The 21068-nt window shown below is 38.4% G+C and overlaps 1 protein-coding gene across 2 annotated transcripts in view; it reads left to right on the forward strand.

Annotated features, from left to right (window-relative positions):
* The window catches only part of KMT2E (lysine methyltransferase 2E), a 99811-nt gene that overhangs the window by 52240 nt on the left and 26503 nt on the right, over nucleotides 1-21068 (forward strand). For both annotated transcript variants that reach the window (XM_025381144.1, XM_025381145.1), the window contains 8 exons: nucleotides 475-555; nucleotides 7506-7564; nucleotides 8499-8671; nucleotides 9848-9886; nucleotides 10753-10983; nucleotides 11094-11224; nucleotides 12653-12770; nucleotides 15460-15569. In XM_025381144.1, the coding sequence (XP_025236929.1) occupies nucleotides 475-555; nucleotides 7506-7564; nucleotides 8499-8671; nucleotides 9848-9886; nucleotides 10753-10983; nucleotides 11094-11224; nucleotides 12653-12770; nucleotides 15460-15569 (942 nt within the window). The remainder of the gene's footprint in view (nucleotides 1-474; nucleotides 556-7505; nucleotides 7565-8498; nucleotides 8672-9847; nucleotides 9887-10752; nucleotides 10984-11093; nucleotides 11225-12652; nucleotides 12771-15459; nucleotides 15570-21068) is intronic.

Here is a 21068-nt window from a genome sequence, read left to right on the forward strand (position 1 = left end):
CTCCTTTTTCTCAAAATGAATATTTCTCTTCATATATGTTAAGCACCTTGTGGCCACCTTCTCTTCATATCTGATAAATGATATTTGATAAATGTTGCTACACTGATAGCTTACTATTTCCCAAATGAGGTTCGAGTCAAGTTCATTATTCTCCAAGGTGCTTTTCTCATTAATTACAAGTAGTGTGGCCATCTCTACGTTGTGATTTCTAATAATATTTGTAGAATAAATTATACACTTTATATTTTAAAATTGTATTTGCTTTAAACATTTATGTATCCTATATTTGTCCTCTTGCTTTTACATCTCAAATTTTATCTGCTTGAAGACACATTTCTATGAGTTTCTCAGAGTCCCTTTTAGGAGTGCTAAGCTCAAAGTAGTTGCTTATTAAATGATAGTTAAATGGAATATCAAATCTTAATTTAAGGATGACTTAATATTACATATGTTCTGCTTTTTTTTTTTTTTAAGCGTTTGGCAACATATTGACTGCATGGGGATTGATAGGCAGCATATTCCTGATACATATCTATGTGAACGTTGTCAGCCTAGGTAAGTTGCACATGTCTGGTAACATTGCCAGTAATTTTACTGAGGTAATACTAGTTAACAGAAACTCCTTTATGAATTCAAGTTAAAGAATTAATGAATCACAGCCGGGCATGGTGGCTCATGCCTGTAGTGCCAACTACTTGGGAGGCTGAGGCAGGAGGATTGCTTGAGCACAGGAGTTTGAGGCTGCAGTGAGCTTTCATTGTGCCACTGCACTCCAGCCTGGGTGATAGAGCAAAACCCAGTCTGGTTTTTCAAAAAAAAAGGACTAATAGATCACTGTATTTTATCGATTCTAACATACACTTTTCCATTTTTATGTGTATTCTTACTATTATTTTTGTATTCTGACAACTCAAATCAGGAAAATATCTTTCTATCAATAATGTGTCATAGTTCATAGGGTTTTTACTTTATTAATGATGCAAAAAATAATAGTGCATCTTCTACCTGATGGCATCTTTTTTAACTGGAATGCACTATGTTAAAGAGTTACTAGATGAATACTCCCTTAAAGAATTTGGTAGATCTGTCATTCTTCCTGTTTGTAATATGTTTTTTCCACATTTCTTTTTTGTTTTTTAAAATCTTTTTATTGTGGACATTTCAAACTTATGTAAAAATAAAATAATATATAATGAACCTACGTTTCCACCACCCTACCTCAGTAATTATCGACATTCTTGTCCCATGTATACTGCCGTGTGTTTCTTCTCCCTTTACGTGTTGTTTTAAGGCAAATCCCAGATATCATATTATTTCATCCATGTATATTACAGTATATATGTATTTGTGTGTATATATATTTCAGAATATGTCTGTCAAAGAATTCTTTTTACAAAAATAATTACAAACCGGCTGGGCGAGGTGGCTGAGGCCTGTAATCCCAGCACTTTGGGAGGCCAAATTATATAGATCACAAGAGCCCAGGAGTTCGACACCAGCTTGGCATCATGGTGAAACCCCATCTCTACTAAAAATACAAAAGATGGCCGGGTGCGATGGCTCAAGTCTGTAATCCCAGCACTTTGGGAGGCCAAGAGGGGCGGATCACGAGGTCAGGAGATCGAGACCATCCTGGCTAACACGGTGAAACCCCATCTCTACTAAAAAAAATGCAAAAAAACTAGCCGGGCGAGGTGGCGGGCACCTGTAGTCCCAGCTACTCGGGAGGGTGAGGCAGGAGAATGGAGGCGGAGCTTGCAGTGAGCTGAGATCCGGCCACTGCACTCCAGAGCGAGACTCTGTCTCCAAAAAAAAAAAAAAAAATACAAAAGATGAGCCAGGCGTGGTGTCACTCACCTGTAGTCCTAGCCTCTTGGGAGGCTGCAGTGAGGCATGGTCATTCCACTGTGCCCCAGCTTGGGTGACAGAGTGAGAGCCTGTCTCAAAAAAACAATCACAAAGCCATTATTATACATTGAACAAAATCTCTGGCTCACCCAGCCATAGTTATGATATTGATTGGTTGATATTCATTTCTTAAGTCTCTAAACCTACTCCTCCCTCCCTACCACCCCTGGTCACCATTACAGTGTGCTTGTTTGGGGAACTCGGCTGTTTGTCCTGATGAGTTTTGCCAGTTGTTTTCTCATGATTTCACAAGTTTCCCTGATCTGTTCTGTAAGAAGGTGTTTATAGGCTTGATCAGATTTAGGTTCAATTTCTTTTTTATATATATATATATATATATATATATAAGACTATTTTCATAGTTAGACTGTGTTGTCTTACCAGATGGAACCTGATTTCTGGTTGTCTTATGTTGGGAGCCAGTGATAGTCCTTAGGTCCACTAATTTATTAGGGATTGCAAATTAGTGGTATGTTAATTCTGTTGTTCATTACTTATCAGCTGGAATATTTTTATAGGAACAAGCTTCTCTGTCTTTTTTTTTTTTTTTTTTTTGTAAAACAGGATCTCACTTTGTCAAACAGGCTACATTCAGTGGTGTGACCACAGCTCACTGCAGCCTCAGCCTCCTGGGCTCAGGTGATTCTCCCATCCTTCCACCTCAGCCTGTCAAGTAACTGGGACTACAGGCATCGCCACCATGCCTGACTAGTTTTTTGTATTTGTTTTTAGACACAGAGTTTCACCATGTTGTCCAGGCTGGTCTAGAACTCCTGGGCTCAAGCGATCTTCCCACCTTGGTCTCCCAAAGTGTTGGAATTACAGGCGACAGCCACCTTGGCCAGCCACGTCTCTATATTAACTATTCCGTTCTCTTAACGTATTGAGGAAAGGCAGGATAAATGCTTGTTGAGTCTTAGCCTTTATTTACTCGTTTTCAGAATAATGAAAAATTAAGTGTCATTATGAACTCATGGATTTAAACCATACTGGATGTCAGTCTATTGCAGTTATTACCCTTATTGATGCTTAAATTTCATTCCATTTCTGGTCACTAGGAACCTCTTCAAGCTGGTTATCAAATCCTTTAAACAATACCCTAGTGGTACTTGATGGCAAAGAAGTTATCTGGTGTTACAAGATGTCTCAGGCTTATCCTGCACTTCTGTGCCCCAAATTCAGAGTTAGCTTACAAGACCAGGATTGGAGAGCTAGTCATGCCCTTTCCTACTAGATTGGTCACTGTTCCTAGTCTTTTTAGTAGACAAAGCTAGGTAGTATGTTTCATCTGTTTCTTTAAGATAAAATACATGAGTTTATACTGATAATTGTGATTGAAATTTAGGAATACAAGTTTTATGTAGCTGTTTCATGTTTATCCTAGTTGTCAACAATACAGAGAATAATGTAATTAGAATATCTCACAATTGGTTAACTGTTTAATCCTACACAAGAATATAATAGTCTTGGAGTAACAACACCACTAACACTAGCTCCAACAATATGATTGTGTAAAACAGTTTAGTACTTCCCCCCCATAGGGCATAGTATATGAGGGTTTTATAGTCAATATTGTGTTTTAAGTCTCTTGAAATAATTTTGTGTTTATAACACTAACTGAATACACACTTATGTTGTTTATGTTATTAATTTTATTAATTTTTAAAAAATTAAATGTTCTGAGTTGTAGATTCACATGCAGTTGTGAAATAATGTAGAGTGAGCCTAGATAGCTTATACCTGTTTTGCTCCAGTGTTAACATCTTGCATAACTATTAATACAATATCACAACTAGGATATTGGCATCAATGCAGTCACTTTATAGAACATTTCTGTCACTATCAGGAGTTATGCTGCCCTTTATAGTCATACCCAGCTTCTACACCTGAACTTTGCCAACTATTATTCTGTAATCGATTTCTATAATTTTGTCATTTCAAGAATGTTACATACATTTGACCCAGTATGTGACCTTTTGCGATTGACTTTTTTATCCAACATGATTCTCTAGAGAGCCCTCCAATTTGTTGGATGTATCATGATATTGTTTTTTATTGCGGATGGTATTTCATAGTATGTATGTACCATAGTTTCTTTAACCTATTCACCCATTGAAGGCCATTTGGGTTGTTTCTATTTTTTTGGCTATTACAAATAAAGTTTCTGTGAACATTTGTTTACAGGTTTTTGTGTGAACCTGAGTCTCCCCCCAGCCCCCACCCCCCCCCCCCACTCTCCCGGGTTAAATGCCCAAGAGAGCAGCAGCTTGGTTATATGGTAGTTGCATGTTTAGGTATTTAAGGTATTGTCTGACTATTTTCCATAATGGCTATTCCGTTTTACATTCCTACCAGAAATGTAGGAGTAATCAGTAATTTTTGTTTTTTAAGAATTGTTGGTTGGGTGCAGTGGCTCACACCTATAATCGTAGCACTTTTGGAGGCTGAGATGGGTGGGTCACTTGAGGTCAGGAGTTTGAGACCAGCCTAGACACTGTTGCTACAAAAAAAATACAAAATTTAACCAGGCATGGTGCAGGTGCTTGTAATCCCAGCTACTCAGGAGGCTGAGGCACGAGAATTGCTTAAACCTGGGAGGCAGAGGTTACAGTGAGCTGAGATCACATGGCTGCACTCTGCCTGTGTGACAGAGCAAGACTCTGTCTCAAAAAAAAAAAAAAAACAAAAATTACCCGGGTGTGATGGTTACGTCTGTGGTCCCAGCTCTTTGGGAGGCTGAGGTAGGAGGATTGCTTGAGCCCGGGAGGTTGAAGCTGCAGTGAGTTGATTGTGCCACTGCACTCCAGCCTGGGTAACAGAGGGAGACCCTGTCTCAAAAACAGAATTGTTTTTTACATTTTATTTACCTTTATAATTATATACTTTATAATTATGTAAGAAGTATTCTATCATTCTAAACTCAAATATGAAGCAAGTTAGACCGGAAGTCAAATATGTAAAGCAAAGTATTCTATCTTTCTAAAGTCAAATATGTAAAGCAAGGTAGACAAATATGTAAAGCAAGTTAAGTCTAACTCATCCCTGCTTGCTTATTATATGTAGATATGTATCTATATATTGGTATTTCCCTCCTTATTTAGATAAGCAGTAGCATATTATAGAGTCTTCACCACATTTCTCTTAAAAATATATGCTGAAGATCACAGTAGCATGTAGACATGGACTGATATAGCTTCAATGTACTATATTTTCTTTTTTGTACTCTATTCAGCTAGTTGCCTTTGTGTGGACATTAGAGTTGTTTCGGGTCTTTTGTTGTAGATATAAGTGAGATTGTTCAGTATAGTGATAAACGTATGTATAAAATTTTGTTAGATTGTCAAATTTCCTTCCAGTAGGAGCTGTGCAGTTTTTATTTATTTATTTATTTATGTATTTATTTTTTTGAGACAGAGTCTCGCTGTGTCACCAGGCTGGAGTGCAGTGGTGCGATCTTGGCTCACTGCAACCTCCCCTTCCTGGGTTCAAGCCACTGTCGTGCCTCTACCTGCTGAGTAGCTGGAACTACAGGCATGCATCACCACACCCCACTAATTTGTGTGTGTGTGTGTGTATATATATATATATATATATATATTTTTTTTTTTTTTAAGTAGAGTCAGGGTTTCACCATCTTAGCCAGGGTCAGGGTTTCACCATCTTAGCCAGGTTGTTCTCGATCTCCTGACCTCTTGATCTGCCTGCCTCGGCCTCCCAAAGTGCTGAGATTACAGGCGTGAGCCACCACGCCCGGCCTGCAGTTTTGAATTCCAAACAGTAATGGGTAAGCATGTCCGCTTTCCCAAGCCTCACAACAGAGTATTTGGCAGACTTGCATTTTTGCCAGTTTAATTTAGGTGAGAAATGGTAATTTCAGCATAGTTATGGTGTGCATTCCTCTTACTTTGAGTGAGGTATCTCTGTGGTTTTGTTTCACTTTATGATAGTAGTCTTTTGCCAGATAATTTTTGATGGGGTTAAATATCTGATGATGAATTCAGTAAAAGTTGGTTAAAAACTTACCATTAGGAGGCCGAGTGTGGTGGCTCACGCCTGTAATCCCAGCACTTTGGGAGGCCCAGGGAGGTGGATCACGAGGTCAGAAGATTGAGACCATCCTGGCTAACACGGTGAAACGCTGTCTCTACTAAAAATATAAAAACAAAAATTAGCCGGGTGTGGTGATGGGCGCCTATAGTCCCAGCTACTCGGGAGGCTTAGGCGGCCAAGTGGCGTGAACCTGGGAGTCGGAGCTTGGTGAGATCCCGCCACTGAACTCCAGCCTGGCAGCCTAGGCGACAGAGCAAGACTCTTTCTCAAAAAAAAAAAATAAATAAACAAAAAAAAAAACCAAAAATACTTACCATTAGGAGGGCAGTTAGTTGAGATGTTTATTATTCTATATCTGTGATGCTAGAATAGGTATATTTCCTGGTTGACATTAAGACAAGTCTGTAGAAATCCTAATAATCTAGAGCTCTTATTTTCCCACCTGAGGATTATCTGTTATCTGACCTCTAAACTATATATAATGAAAAAGTTGAGGGTGGGGGGAAATGTAAAAGAATTACTATGGATGATGTAGTTCATGGGTAGAGGTAGGGAGAGGGTAATGAAGTATTATCACTTAATTGTTAAATGCTCATACCTGTAATCCCAGCACTTTGGGAGGCCAAGGTAGGCAGATCACCTGAGGCCAGGAGTTTGAGACCAGCCTGACCAACGTGGAGAAACCCCGTCTCTACTATAAATACAAAATTAGCCAGGTGTGGTAGCGCATGCCTGGAATCCCAGCTACTTGGGAGGCTGAAGCAGGGAATCGCTTGAACCCAGGAGGCGGAGGTTGCAGTGAGCTGAGATTGTGCCATTGCACTCCAGCCTAGTCAACAAGAGTGAAACTCCATCTCAAAAAAAAAAAAAAAGTTCAGTATTTATTTCAAAAGTGAAAATAATAACAGGCAATGTAATTCAGTGTCATACATTTGCTTTAAGAAATTTAATTTGTGATTTTAATTACATTGTTAACATTATGGGTTTGGTTTTTTCCCAGACTTTTTGCTTTAAATGTTCGGTTTGAAAAAAATACTAGTTTCCTAAGTAAATTATTTTCTTCGCCATTCACTATGGCTCACACCTGTAATCCCAGCACTTTGGGAGGCAGGGGTGGGAGGATCACTTGATCCAAGAGTTCAACACCACCCTGGGCAACCCATCTCTACAAAAAATTAAAAAATTAGCCAAGCGTGGTGGTGCAGGCCTGTAGTCTCAGCTACTCAGGAGGCTGAGGCGGGAGGATCCCTTGAACCTGGAAGGTTGAGTCTGTAGCAAACCGTGGTTGCATCACTGCACTCCAGCTTGGGTGACAGGGTGAGACCCAGTCGGAAAAAAAAAGAGTCTTAACAGAGTGAAATGGAGTCACCTATCTGGCATCCACTGCTACTATTAGATTGTACGTAAACTGTATTGCAAGGGATATTGTATATATTTTATACTGTTGGTTTTTCACTAAGAACATTAAATAAATTACAAAGTTTATCACATTTAAGACAGATCTGCTTCATATATTTGATAAATAATTATGCTAATTTTTAATGTAGGAATTTGGATAAAGAGAGGGCAGTGCTACTACAACGCCGGAAAAGGGAAAATATGTCAGGTAGGTAAAAAGGACCTACAATAAATTAAAATTCGTGTGACTGAGAGAATAAATGGTCTGCATATTGTTAGTTAAATGTAAATACCTTGTTGATGAATGTTGATTGTACAGATAGTGTGCAATCTCTGGTATAGATTTTAAGTATTTCTTTTCACATATTATAGAATAAATATGTATGTACTTTAGGAAATAAAATGGAAACGAGAAGAAAATAATTTAAATCAGCCATAATTTTCCTGCACATAGCTAACCTGTTGGTTTAAAAAAGTAAAATATGTTTGTTCTTCAGAAGGATATGATCCATTAGTTTATCATGTAGAATAGTACATCTTTCATTTTTAGGAACAGAATTTCTAACTTCTGTGTAGCATATGCCACAATTTTTATTTTATCTTAATCATGTTGATACCAGTACACCTGGTTTTAAATAATCATAATTTATTCAACTATTCCTCTTTGATGGAGATTTGGATTGTTTTCATTATTTCTGCTTTGTTTTATTTTTGTTATTAAAAACAGTATCCTCAGCAAGACCCTCTTGCATAAGTCTTTTTGTACTTTTGCTGTTTTATCTTTGGCTAGATCTTTAATATGAGATGGCTAGGTCATATATAATTTTGCTAGATATGGCTGAATTGACCTTTGTAGGGAATTTCAAATTTCCACTGGCAATGCATGAGAGTGCCTGTTTTCCACAGGCATACCACCAGAGTGTGTTATCAGGCTTTTGGATCCTTTGTAGTTTAATGTGTAAGAAATCATATTTGTGCTTTGCATGTAAATGTATAAGTGAGGTGAGTGAACAAGTTAAAAAATGTGCTTATTTAGAAAGATGGAGATGACAATACTTTGTCATGTGGAATGTTGTTTTATTTCATTGTTTAAAATAGAAGTATTAAATGTGTGATAATTTTTATTTTGTCTTTGATTGAAGATGGTGATACCAGTGCAACTGAGAGTGGTGATGAGGTTCCTGTGGAATTATATACTGCATTTCAGCATACTCCAACATCAATTACTTTAACTGCTTCAAGAGTTTCCAAAGTTAATGATAAAAGAAGGAAAAAAAGTGGGGAGAAAGAACAACACATTTCAAAATGTAAAAAGGTACATTTTTGCTTGTTTTTAGGTGAGTGGATAGGATAGTGGATAGGGAACTGAATTTTATAGGAGAGGCAGGAGAGTGAAAATAATCGATGGTAGCTAAAAAGGTGGCAGGATCTAGCAAAAGTTTTTTATTTTTAAACAATTAAACTTGAACATTTTAACGTGTTTTAAAGATTGAAGCAGATTAGAGAAGAAACTTTGCAAACTGCTTTGAAATCATTTGATGAGATTAGTCACTGAAATACAGAAGCAAAAATAAAGTAGAAAGCCTTCATAGTTTTCTGTACTAACATAGTCCACTTAGCTTTTCTTCCCCATGTTTTACATAATGGTTCTTTGCCTCCTTTTTTTTTTTTAAACCTTGCTCTCTTGTAACATATTGTCTACACACAAATTTATTTATTTGGATCTATATTGCTAGCTGTAGGTTTATATTTGTTAGTCACTCTAAATGGAGTTCAGGGGTTGAGGGGGATAGGAATTAAGTCTTAAATACATCCTTCAGATGAGGCAGATGAGTCGGCTCTCAGTACATATTTATTGAATAAATACAGCTCTGTCTACCACAGTGCATATTACTTAAGGCCCATTATGGGCTCAAATATTACTTGCTAGTTGCTTAGAGAATTAAAGTAATATTATTTTACTCCCTTCCAAAACATGTCTTATCACTTCAACAAAATTATATTTCTAATACCTTCCCAATTTTTATCAGAAATATTTTTCCACTGTTGTAATATTGAACACAGAGAATATTTGGAAATTTTTGTCTTTGCATTATATTATATACAGATTTTTATATTCTATATAGTCTATATACTTTTTTTTTTTTTTTAAGACAAGACCTTGCTATGTTGCCCAGGCTGGAGTGCAGTGGCTATTCATAGACTGTCATGGTGCACTATGGCCTCAAACTCCTGGGCTCCAGTGATCCTCCTGCCTCAGTCTCCTGAGTAGCTGGGACTACAGGTGCCCGCCACCACTCTCAACCATATTCTGTTTTTATTAGAAAAGTATTTTAGTAGATGCCTTTATTAAACATTCTCCTAGTGTCAGCTTTCTTGGTTACCAAATTTTTCATTATGACACTTCAGTTAAGTTTCAATGAACCAATTGATTCTTAAGTATTAATTATGTCCAGTTTTTTAGAAAACTAAAATTCCTTGTTTGTTTTAGGCATTTCGTGAAGGATCTAGGAAGTCATCAAGAGTTAAGGTAAGTACATTAATTTTAAGGTGTTGTTATCAACTGTCATTTATTCAGGAGCTAAGTGCTTGCTTGTCTGTATCTTTACTTAATGCTCTCTTTATTTTGTGCCACATCATTGCCTATTATCTTTACCAGGAGTGGGACCTTAGTTCTAATTGGAGTAATATACTAGTCTTGTAGTTAACACTGTTAAAATATTAATCAAAAGGGGGAGGTATGTAAGCAATTTCTAATTTTATAATTTTGGGCAATTTGAATTTCCTTTATTACTACAATCCATGTCTCTGATACCACTTAGTATTACTATACTGTACTTAGGAATGCAGAATCATATTTGGAACTTGAAAATTTGCTCTTTTGCATGGTTGGGATTCTAGAGCGTTAGTCAAGTCAGTTGTCATACTATAAATTCACCATAGAACAACTGTATCAATATAAACGAGTCAGAATGATCGATGGTAGCTAAAAAGTACCTTGAATTAATTAATGTATGTCCTCAGTTTTTTAGATGCTAAAATTGCTGAGAGAACGCTCCCCACCTCTGTCTGACCCCAGAACATAAGTTTGTTTGGGGTCACAGAGGTCAGCTGTATGCTGTTACTATAGCTTTCTGGCTTAGGTAGAAAAGGGTAACAGATTTCTAAAATTGTCACATTAAATAGGATGTGGGGAGCATGTTACAGTGTATCTTTTGTCCCTGTGATATAAGACATAATTATTTATTATTCCACATTTCTGGAAAAGAAACCATTAAACAGCAGTTTCTAGTTTATATTATGTTCTTTTATATAGATTGCCATTAATTGTGTGTGTGTGTGTGTGTGTGTGTAAGTCCGTAAGTCCAGATACTAATGGTCAGTTTATGATTTTAGGGTTCAGCTCCAGAGATTGATCCTTCATCTGATGGTTCAAATTTTGGATGGGAGACAAAGATCAAAGCATGGATGGATCGATATGAAGAAGCAAATAACAACCAGTATAGTGAGGGTGTTCAGAGGGAGGCACAAAGAATAGCTCTGAGATTAGGCAATGGAAATGACAAAAAAGAGATGAATAAATCAGATTTGAATACTAACAGTTTGCTCTTCAAACCTCCTGTAGAGGTAAATATGTCATTTGTCCAAAAATTGTAAAATAGTTTTATATTGTGTATTTTTAGTTAAACTGAAAACAAGCAAGTTTATAATAATCTCAACATTTACTCTGATTTTAGAGCCATATACAAAAGAATAAGAAAATTCTTAAATCTGCAAAAGATTTGCCTCCGGATGCACTTATCATTGAATACAGAGGGAAGTTTATGTTGAGAGAACAGTTTGAAGCAAATGGGTATTTCTTTAAAAGGTATATTCATTTATTTTCCCATGTTCATTTCCTATAGGTAAATACTGAATTTTTGGCTGTTTTACCTAGATGTTGTGATTATGTGTATTTTTTTTCCTACATGATCATTTCAGTATTTAAAGCTGTAGTGTGGCTGAACAGTGACTGATGATAATTTTTGAACTATGATAAACTAAAACAACGTAAGAAAATGCAAAGATGTATTCCTCAGTCTCTTGCTCATGTCTGTCTTGCTGAAAATCCTAAAACAATGTACTTCAAAGATTAACCAACAGCAATATAGGTTGGATATAGAAGGATATCAGTCAGGAACTCTGATTTATTGAGGTTACAAGGAACCCTTTCCATCTGGGACTCATGATAATTCCTCGTAATGTAATAGCCAGAACCGAGAAAGACCATGGTAACCATAGGAGAAACCCCTTCCTCTTTATTAGACAGTGTTAGATTGGGTCCTACATTATTGCCACCACTTTCAATACCTACTCTGTTGGTATTGGAATGGTATTGGAGGCCTCTTCTTTGGTTTGAAATTTGTATGCAGAATTAATATGATTCTCTAATAGGCGTTACTTCCCTGTAGTCTAGAAGTACGTTCATATCCGTAGGAGGAGAACATTCCTAGTCTGTGTCCTACAATTATCAAAAACATTTATTGTTTATAACTTGAGTATTTACTTAAGATATGAAAGATACACAGCAATTTCTCCCTATTATGTAGCAGATTTGATCTGAAACAGGGTGTATAAGACAGATACTTTTAAATGCACCAGGAAATATGAACTCTAAAGACATCAAATTAATCCCGTGAATGCAGTAGTCACTCTCTTTTTATCTTTCTTTGTAAATTGGAATTTCTACCTTCGATTAATTGCCTTTGATTTAGGTGAGGTTATGGGGCAGGTAAAAATCTTATTAGCGTAAACTAGCATAAGATAAGAGTGAATTCTGGAATCAGACTGCCTATATTCAAATCTTGGCTTGACTGTGTTTTAGAAGTTTCCTAGACTCTGTGTTCTTAAATTTCTTCATCACTTTGCCTCTGAAGAGTAACAGGAGATTATTACACTAAAACATTGACCTTTATTTATTTGTTTTTGAGACAGAGTCTCGCTCTATCACCCAGGTTGGAGTGCAGTGGCATAATCATGGCTTACTGCATCCTTGATATCCTGGGCTCAGGTGATCCTCCCACCTCAGCCTCCCAGTTAACTGGGACTACAGGCACATACCACCATGCCTGGCCTTTTTTTTTTTTTTTTTTTTTTTTGGTAAATATGGAGTGTCACCATGTTGCCCAGGTTGGTCTTGATCTCTTGGGCTCAAGCAGTCCACCTGCCTTGGCCTCCCAAAGTGTTGGAATTATAGGTGTGAACCAGCGTGCTCAGCTGAAAATGTTAATCGCTTATAATGTCTCTTTCTTTGTAGACCATACCCTTTTGTGTTATTCTACTCTAAATTTCATGGACTAGAAATGTGTGTTGATGCAAGGACTTTTGGGAATGAGGCTCGATTCATCAGGCGGTCTTGTACACCCAATGCAGAGGTAAGCTTATAGAAATTTTTTGGAGAGATGTGGGGGCTTGGGGTATGTTGAAATCTGAGCAGTAAGCACAAAACTCAGGTTGCCTGAGACACTTTCCAACTGTTGCATTTTATACTGCCCAGTCTGTAATTTTGTGAAAATTTCTGTGATACTGGCTATGAAGTCTTTTTTTTTTTTTGAGATGGAGTTTCACTCTTGTTGCCCAGGCTGGAATACAATGGCATGATCTCAGCTCACTGCAACCTCCGCCTCCCGGGCTCAAGTGATTCTCCTGCCTCAGCCTCCCAAATAGTTGGGATTACAGACGCACACCACCATGCCTGGCTGTTTTTTGCATTTTTAGTAGAGATGGAGTTTCACCATGTTGACCAGGCTGGTCTCGAACTCCTGACCTCAGGTGATTTGCCTGTCTCAGCCTCCCAAAATGCTGGGATTACAGGTGTAAGCCACCATGCCTGGCCGCTATGAAGTCTTAAAAATTACTTTGCAGGTTGAAGAAATGATGATCCTTATAAGAGGAAATATTGGAGTTTCTTTTTTTTTTTTTTTAAGGCAGGGTCTCACTGTCTCCCAGGCTGGAGTGCAGTGTCATGAGCACAGCTCACTACAGCCTCCATGACTGCCTGTGCTCAAGTGATCCTCCCATCTCAGCTTTCTGAGTAGGTGGGACTACAAGCGTGTGCCACCATGCCCAGCTAATGTTTTAAATTTTTGCAGAGATGGAGTCTGATTTTACTGCCCAGGCTGGTCTCCAACTCCTGGGCCAAGTGATCCTTCTGCCTCGGCCTCCCAAAGTGCTGGGATTACAGGCGTGAGCCTGCCCGGACTTTTAAAATCATCATCATTATTATTATTTTTGAGGCAGGGTCTTGCCCAGGCTGGAGTGCAGAGGCGCAATCATGGCTCACTGGAGCCTCAACTTCCTGGGCCCTTAGGAGGTAAAGTTATCTTCTCACCTCAGAGTCCTGAGTAGCTGGGAACACAGGCGCATGCCACCATGCCCAACTAATGGTTTTTTAGTTTTTTTGTAGAGTTGGGGTCTTCCTATGTCATCCAGGCTGGTCTGGAGCTCCTGTGTTCAAGCAGTCCTCCTGCCTCGGCTTCCCTAAGTACTAGGATTACAGGCATGAGCCACCAGGTCCAGCCTAATACCAGACGACTTTCCTTCTATCTTGGAAGCTCTGTTTATGGGTCAATATGTGCTATGATTTAAGTTAGATGACAGAGCTAAAAAATCTAAAGTAGAGTTTTGTATGTTCTACTGTAAAATTTTTAATGTTATATTTTAGTGTGGAGTAGAAAGTCACGTTGGTTTTGTTTTTTACATGTCAAAATGAAGATTTTTAGTTTTATAATTACATAATGTTGCAGCTAAGAATGTGGGGTTTTTTTGTTTTGTTTTGTTTTTTCTCTCTCTTCTTTTTTTAAAAGACAGGATCTTGCCATGTTTCCCAGTTTGGCCTGGAACTCCTGGACTCAAGTGTTTGTTCTGCTTCAGCCTCCAGAGTAGCTGGAATTACAGGCATGCGCTGCTGCACCGCGCTAAGAGTACAGATTTTGGAACCAGACTTAAATCTATTTCTTCTCTGTGACTTACTAGCTTTGTAACCTCAGTTTTATCTGTAAAAAGGTGATATGAAGACTGAAGGAGTTGACACATGTAAAGTTTCTAGAATAGTGTCTTGTCATAGAAAAGTAGCATTTGCTCAACCATTACTGCATTCATCAAACCTAAGAAGGCCAGGCATAGTAATCCCAGTGAGCCAGGCTCACACCTGTAATCCCAGCACTTCGGGAGGCAGAGGTGGGTGGATCACCTGAGGTCAGGAGTTCAAGACCAGCCTGACCAACATGGTGAAACCCCATCTCTACTAAAAATACACGAATTAGCCAGGTGTGGTGGCATGCACCTGTAGTCCCAGCTGCTCGGGAGGCTGAGACAGGAGAATCACTTGAACCCAAGAGGCGGGGTTGCAGTGAGCTGAGATCACATCACTGCACTCCAGCCTGGATGGCAGAGTGCTTTGTCTCAAAACAACAACAACAACAGAACCCTAAGATGCCACCACTTATAAGACTCCTGATTTCAGATTTGCTAAAAAGTGAAAAATAAGAATTGATGAGGCCGGGTGTGGTGGCTCACGCCTGTAATCCCAGCACTTTGGGAGGCCGGCAGATCACGAGGTCAGGAGATCGAGACCATCCTGGCTAACATGGTGAAAACTCATCTCTACTAAAAATACAAAAAAAATTAGCCAGGCGTGGTGGTGGGCGCCTGTAGTCCCAGCTACTCAGGAGGCTGATGCAGGACAATGGTGTGAACCCGGGAGGTGGAGCTTGCAGTGAGCCGAGATCGCGCCACTGCACTCCAGCCTGGGCAAAAGTACAAGACTCATCTCAAAAAATAAAAATAAAAATAGGAATTGATGAAATATAGTATTGTTATTTTTTTTTTTTTGATGTCACATTGTGGGCTCTAGGGGTTGGGGTGGCAGTGGGTAGCAGTGTATGATTGAAAAACCTTCCCAGTTGATAACCACTGATAGATAGTTATAAGCCTTGTCATTAGACATATTTTCCAGGTTGTGTTTGTGAAATACTTTGAAAAGAATAATTTTCAAAATTGTAGGCTGATCCTTCTGAAGGCAGAAAGTAATTTATGGTAATGTACGATCATTTTAACTTACAGGTGAGGCATGAAATTCAAGATGGAACCATACATCTTTATATTTATTCTATACAAAGTATTCCAAAGGGAACTGAAATTACTATTGCCTTTGATTTTGACTATGGGAATTGGTAAGTTCAGGTCTATAAATGTCATCTGTTGTTTGAAAATAGTTCCATAATGTCCCTGTAATAATTGAGGTATTGTCATTACTTTTATAGCTTTTTATTTTTATTTATCATGAATCAGTTAAAAATACTTGAAAACCAGAAGTTTAATATCAGCCTCTATTAGATCATTGCTACTTTTCATTTCTACATTTTCCTTAATTATTATTGTAATATAAATGTTCACAGTAATTATAACAAGTGATCCTAATTCAGCCATACAACACTGACCTTGTTTATGTGAGAATTTTTTTCTTCTAGGGGATACAGTTTTATTCATACAGTTTATTTGGTTAATCAGTATGAATGAATAATTTCTCTTTTGCCCCTCAGAACAGAAGAAAATTTTCTTTGCAATATAAATTAAAGGGTTTGTTGGAGATCCTGCAAAGAAACTCTTTAAGAACTATTTTTCTGAAACACTAGTAAAAATCTAATGATAAATCTCAGTACAGTTGGCCCTTGCACAATACGGGGTTGGAGCGCCAACTGCCTGCACAGTCCACAATCTGCTTATACGTTTTGACCCCCCAGAAACTTTGCTAATAGCCTACGGTTGACTGGAAGTGTTACCAATGACAATTAACACATACTCTGTATGTCATATACTGTATTCTTATAATTAAGTAAGCTGGAGAAAAGAAAATGTTTTTAAGAAAATCATAAGGAAGATACAATAAATTTACTGTTCATTAAGTGTAAGTGGATTACCGTAAAGGTCTTCATCCTCATCTTCATGTTGAGTAGGCTGAGGAGGAAGGGTGGGGGTTGCTCTTGCTGTGTCAGGGGTGACAGAGGGAGAAGGGGAGGCAGGAGAGGGAAGCACATATGGTATAACTTTATGAAAACACATTAGTAATTTCTGCCTGACATTTTTGCTTTCTCATTTCTCTAAAAATGTTTCTATATGGTGCCAGTCTTCCATCATTTGCTTTAGCTTCAGTGCCCGTATCAAAGAAGAGTCCATATCATAAAAAAAGTAAAAAACAGTCTTGAAAAAAATGGAGCCCTTCTACCAGATTGTTGAATGTAAATTTGTTTTTTGGCACTGCTTTTTCTACATCTTCTTTCTCATCATCTGGCACTGGTTTGGAAGCAATCATCTCCATCAGGCATCTTCTGTTAATTTCTCTGGTGTAGTGTCTGTTAGCTCTTGAATTTCTCTAAGATCCGTATGTGTATTCCTCCCTCATTCCCACCTTTTTTTTGTTATACCCATGATCTCTTTCATGATTTTTCTGATTGGCTCTGTTGTAAATCCTGTGAAGTCGTGCACAACATCTGGACACAGTTCGCTCCAGCAGGAATTTATTGTTTTGGGCATGATGGCTTTCACAGCTTTTTCTATAATGATGGCATCTTCGATGGTATAATCCTTCCAGACTTTCATGATCTTCTTTCAGGGTTCTGTTCCATAGTATTGACAGTCTTTTCCATAGAGTACTGCGTCTAATGAGCCTTAAAGGCCATTATCACTCCCTGATGTAGAGGCTGAATTAGAGACACTTTGATACCCTTAGCGTTGAACTCATAGTGTTCTGGGTGGCAGGCGCATTGCCCAATATCAAGACATTTAAAAGGCAGTCCCTTCCTGGCTACCTGTTGTCTGACTTGAGGGACAAAGCATCAATGGTACCAATCCAGAAAAAGGGATCTCATCCAGGTTTTCTTGTTGTACAACCAAAAGACTGGCAGCTGGCGTTTGTTTTCCCTTCAAGGCTTGGGTTTAGCAGCTTTATAGATAAGGGCAGTCCTGATCATAAACCCGAATGCATTTGCGCAAAACAGTAGAGTTAATCTGTCCCTTCCTGCCTTAAATCCTGGTGCTTCCTTCTCTTCCTTACTAATAAATGTCTTTTTATGACTTTTTCCCCCCAGAATAGGACATTTGTATCTGCATTAAAAGACTTTTCAGGCAGATATTCTTTCTCCTCAATGATTTTCTTAATGGTGTCTGAGAACTCATCTGCTGCCTCTTAGTCCACAGAAGTGGCTTTACCTATTAAGCTAAACCTCTTTTTAAAATCATCAAACCATACATTACTGGCATTAAATGCTCCAACTTTAGATCTTTCATATTCCTTTTGTTTTATGTTGTCATTTAATGACTTCACTTTTTCTAGAAACATATTAGGGTCTATAGGTATGTCTTTCTTATATAGCACACATGCACCCACATAAAAACTTCATTTGCAATACAAGATAAAAAGGTATATTGCAAAAAGTGCATAGTTTTCACATTCTGTGGCCCAGCTGCAGTGATGGCTCCCGAATTTCCTTTTATTATTATTTTTTACAATGGTACTTATGCTGAATTCATTTATCTTGAGATGGTGGAGAAATACAGCTGCACACCTCAATCTACCGTACATTTTTAGCAATTCAACTTCTTCTTGCAATGTCATAACTTCTCTGCTTCTCAGGAGCACTTCCAGCATCACTAGTGGCACTTTGTATAGGTCACAGGTGTTGCTCAAAATATACTGTATTGGCCAAGTGCAGTGGGTCACACCTGTAATCCCAGCACTTTGGGAGGCCAAGGTGGACGGATCACTTGAGGCCAGGAGTTCAAGACCAGCCTGGCAAACATGGTGAAACCCCGTCTCTACTAAAAATACAAAAAATTATCTGGGCATGGTGGTGGGCCCCTGTAATCCCACCTACTCAGGAGGCTGAGGCAAAAGAATTGCTTGAATTTGGGAAGTGGAGGTTGCAGTGAGCTGAGATCGGACCACTGTACTCCAGCCTGAGCGACAGAGCAAGACTCTGTCTCAAAAAAAACCAAAATTACTGTATTGCACTAAAGACTGAAGAATTCGTGAGAACCACAAGAGATCACTTTTTATTGCCATACACAATTTACTGAGGGATGAACTGCTCCTGGGCATGTGTCCCATGGCATTTTACATAGATACCCCCAACACTTGAGGCACCACAATAGCAACAGGAGGTGGCTTCAAAATTATTATAGTAGTACAGAATGTACTAGAGTTACTTTTATATAGTTATGATTTAATAATACATCTTTACATGTCTCTGGAGTGTGAATGGCACCACGTAAGGTCTGTTATGTGTATGCATAGGTTTTGATTAATTTTAACTTTTTATAATTTGTGTATATTTTATGGTAATCAATGATAAAATAGACTACTATCTACATGCATATGCATTCTTAACATACCTTTTTCTTTTTTTTATTTTTTATATTTCTAGGCTATATAGTTCATCTGTTTTTCAAATTGTTGCAATTGTTGTAAATTTCCGAACATTTTTCCAACATATGTATTGAAAAAAATCCATGTATAAGTATATGTGCACAGTTCAGACTTGTGTTGTTCAAGGGTCAGCAGTATGGAAACTTGTTTCAGTTTTTAAAAATGTAATAGAAAAATGTAAATAATAATACAAACACCCAGCCAGGTGCAGTGGCTAATGCCTGTAATCCCAGCACACTGGGAGGCTGAGGCGGGCGGATCACCTGAGCTCAGGGGTTCAAAACAAGCCTGGCCAACATGGTGAAGCCCCATCTCTACTAAGAATAAAAAATTAGCCAGGCATGGTGGCACATGCCTGTAATCCCAGCTATTTGGGAGGCTGAGGCAGGAGAATTGCTTGAACCTGGGAGGCAGAGGTTGCAGTGAGCTGAGATTGTGCCGGTACACTCCAGCCTGGGCAACAAGAGCAAAACTCTATCTCAAAAATAAAATAAAATAAAAGAATAATACAAACACCCATGTACTTCTCAAATTAAGAAATTAAAACATTATCCATTGAAGCCCCTTACTTTTAGCAGCCACATTGCATCTGTCTTCCCTCCTTCACTAACTGCTATCTTTGATTTTTTTTTTTTTGAGACGGAGTCTCGCTCTGTCTCCTAGAGTGCAGTGGCGCGGTTTCAGCTCACTACAAGCTCTGCCTCCCAGGTTCACGCCATTCTCCCGCCTCAGCCTCCCCAGTAGCTGGGACTATAGGCACCCGCCACCATGCCTAGTTTTGTTTTTGTATTTTTAGTAGAGACAGGGTTTCACCGTGTTAGCCAGGATGGTCTCCATCCCTTGACCTCATGATCTGCCTGCCTCGGCCGCCAAAGTGCTGAGATTACAGGCATGAGCCACCACACCCAGCCCTTTAATTTGATTTCTTTAACATTTTACTATGTCTGTATTTGTTGGCAAATAGTGTCTAGAATTTTGTATATTTTTAAACTTTTATGTAAATTGTAACTTGCTGTATTCTTTTGCATTATGTGAGATTAACCTGCATTGTGTATACCTATAGTTAATTTATTTTCACTGCCTATAGTATTTATCCATTTCACTATTGACCTTTATATTGACAAAAGAATGCTCCTAGGGCTTTCTGAACGTGTCTGCATGTGTGTACATGTAGGAAGGAACATAGTATGTACATATTTTCTCCATGGTAGGGACATAGGAGTGGAATTGCTGGGTTGTAGAATGTGCACAGCATGAGTTTTTGCCAGATGTGAGTGAATTTCTGTCTAAGAAACTTGTACCAGTTTCCTAAGTAATTTAGTGCCTTGCTGTACTTCTTTACTCTAAGACTTTAAAAATATATACTAGCTGCTGTGACTCATGGCTGTAATCCCAGCACTGTGGGAGGCCATGGTGGGCGGATCACTTGAGGTCAGGAGTTTCGAGACCAGCCTGGCCAACATGGTGAAACTCCATCTCTACTAAAAATATAAAAATTAACCAGGTGTGGTGTCACACATCTGTAATCCCAGCTACTCAGGAGGCTGAGACAGGAGAATTGCTTGAACCTGGGAGGCAGAGGTTGCAGTGAGCCGATATTGCACCACTGCACTCTAGCCTGGGTGACAGTGAGACTCCACCTCAAAAATAAATACATAAATAAATAAAATATATATAAAATAAAATATATATGACATATGAAAATGTATTAAAATATTATATATAAAATATTATATATAATATAGTATATGCCACTCCACATGAGCTAGCATATATATAATATATATTATCTATTAGCATATATATTTTATGGTATAATATAATTATGTTACATAATAAAATATATATTAGCATATATATGCTATATATTATATTAGCATATAATATGTATGCTAGCTCATGTGGAGTGGTATCTCTTTATATTAATATTTTTATTTACCATTTTTCTTGATTATTCATGAACCCAGAGGTCTTTTTCTTTTCTTTTTTTTTTTTGAGATGGAGTCTCGCTCTGTCACCCAGGCTGGAGTGCAGTGGCACGATCTCAGCTCACTGCGACCTCCACTTCCTGGGTTCAGGCATTTCTCCTGCCTGAGCCTCCCAAGTAGCTGGGACTACAGGCACACACTGCCACGCCTGGCTAATTTTTTGTATTTTAGTAGAGACGGGGTTTCACCGTGTTGCCCAGGCTGGTCTCCAACTCCTGAGCTCAGGCAATCCACCCGCCTCAGCCTCCCAAAGTGCTGGG

This window comes from Theropithecus gelada, chromosome 3 (genome assembly GCF_003255815.1).
Source record: "Theropithecus gelada isolate Dixy chromosome 3, Tgel_1.0, whole genome shotgun sequence".
NCBI classification, from domain to species: Eukaryota; Metazoa; Chordata; class Mammalia; order Primates; family Cercopithecidae; genus Theropithecus; species Theropithecus gelada.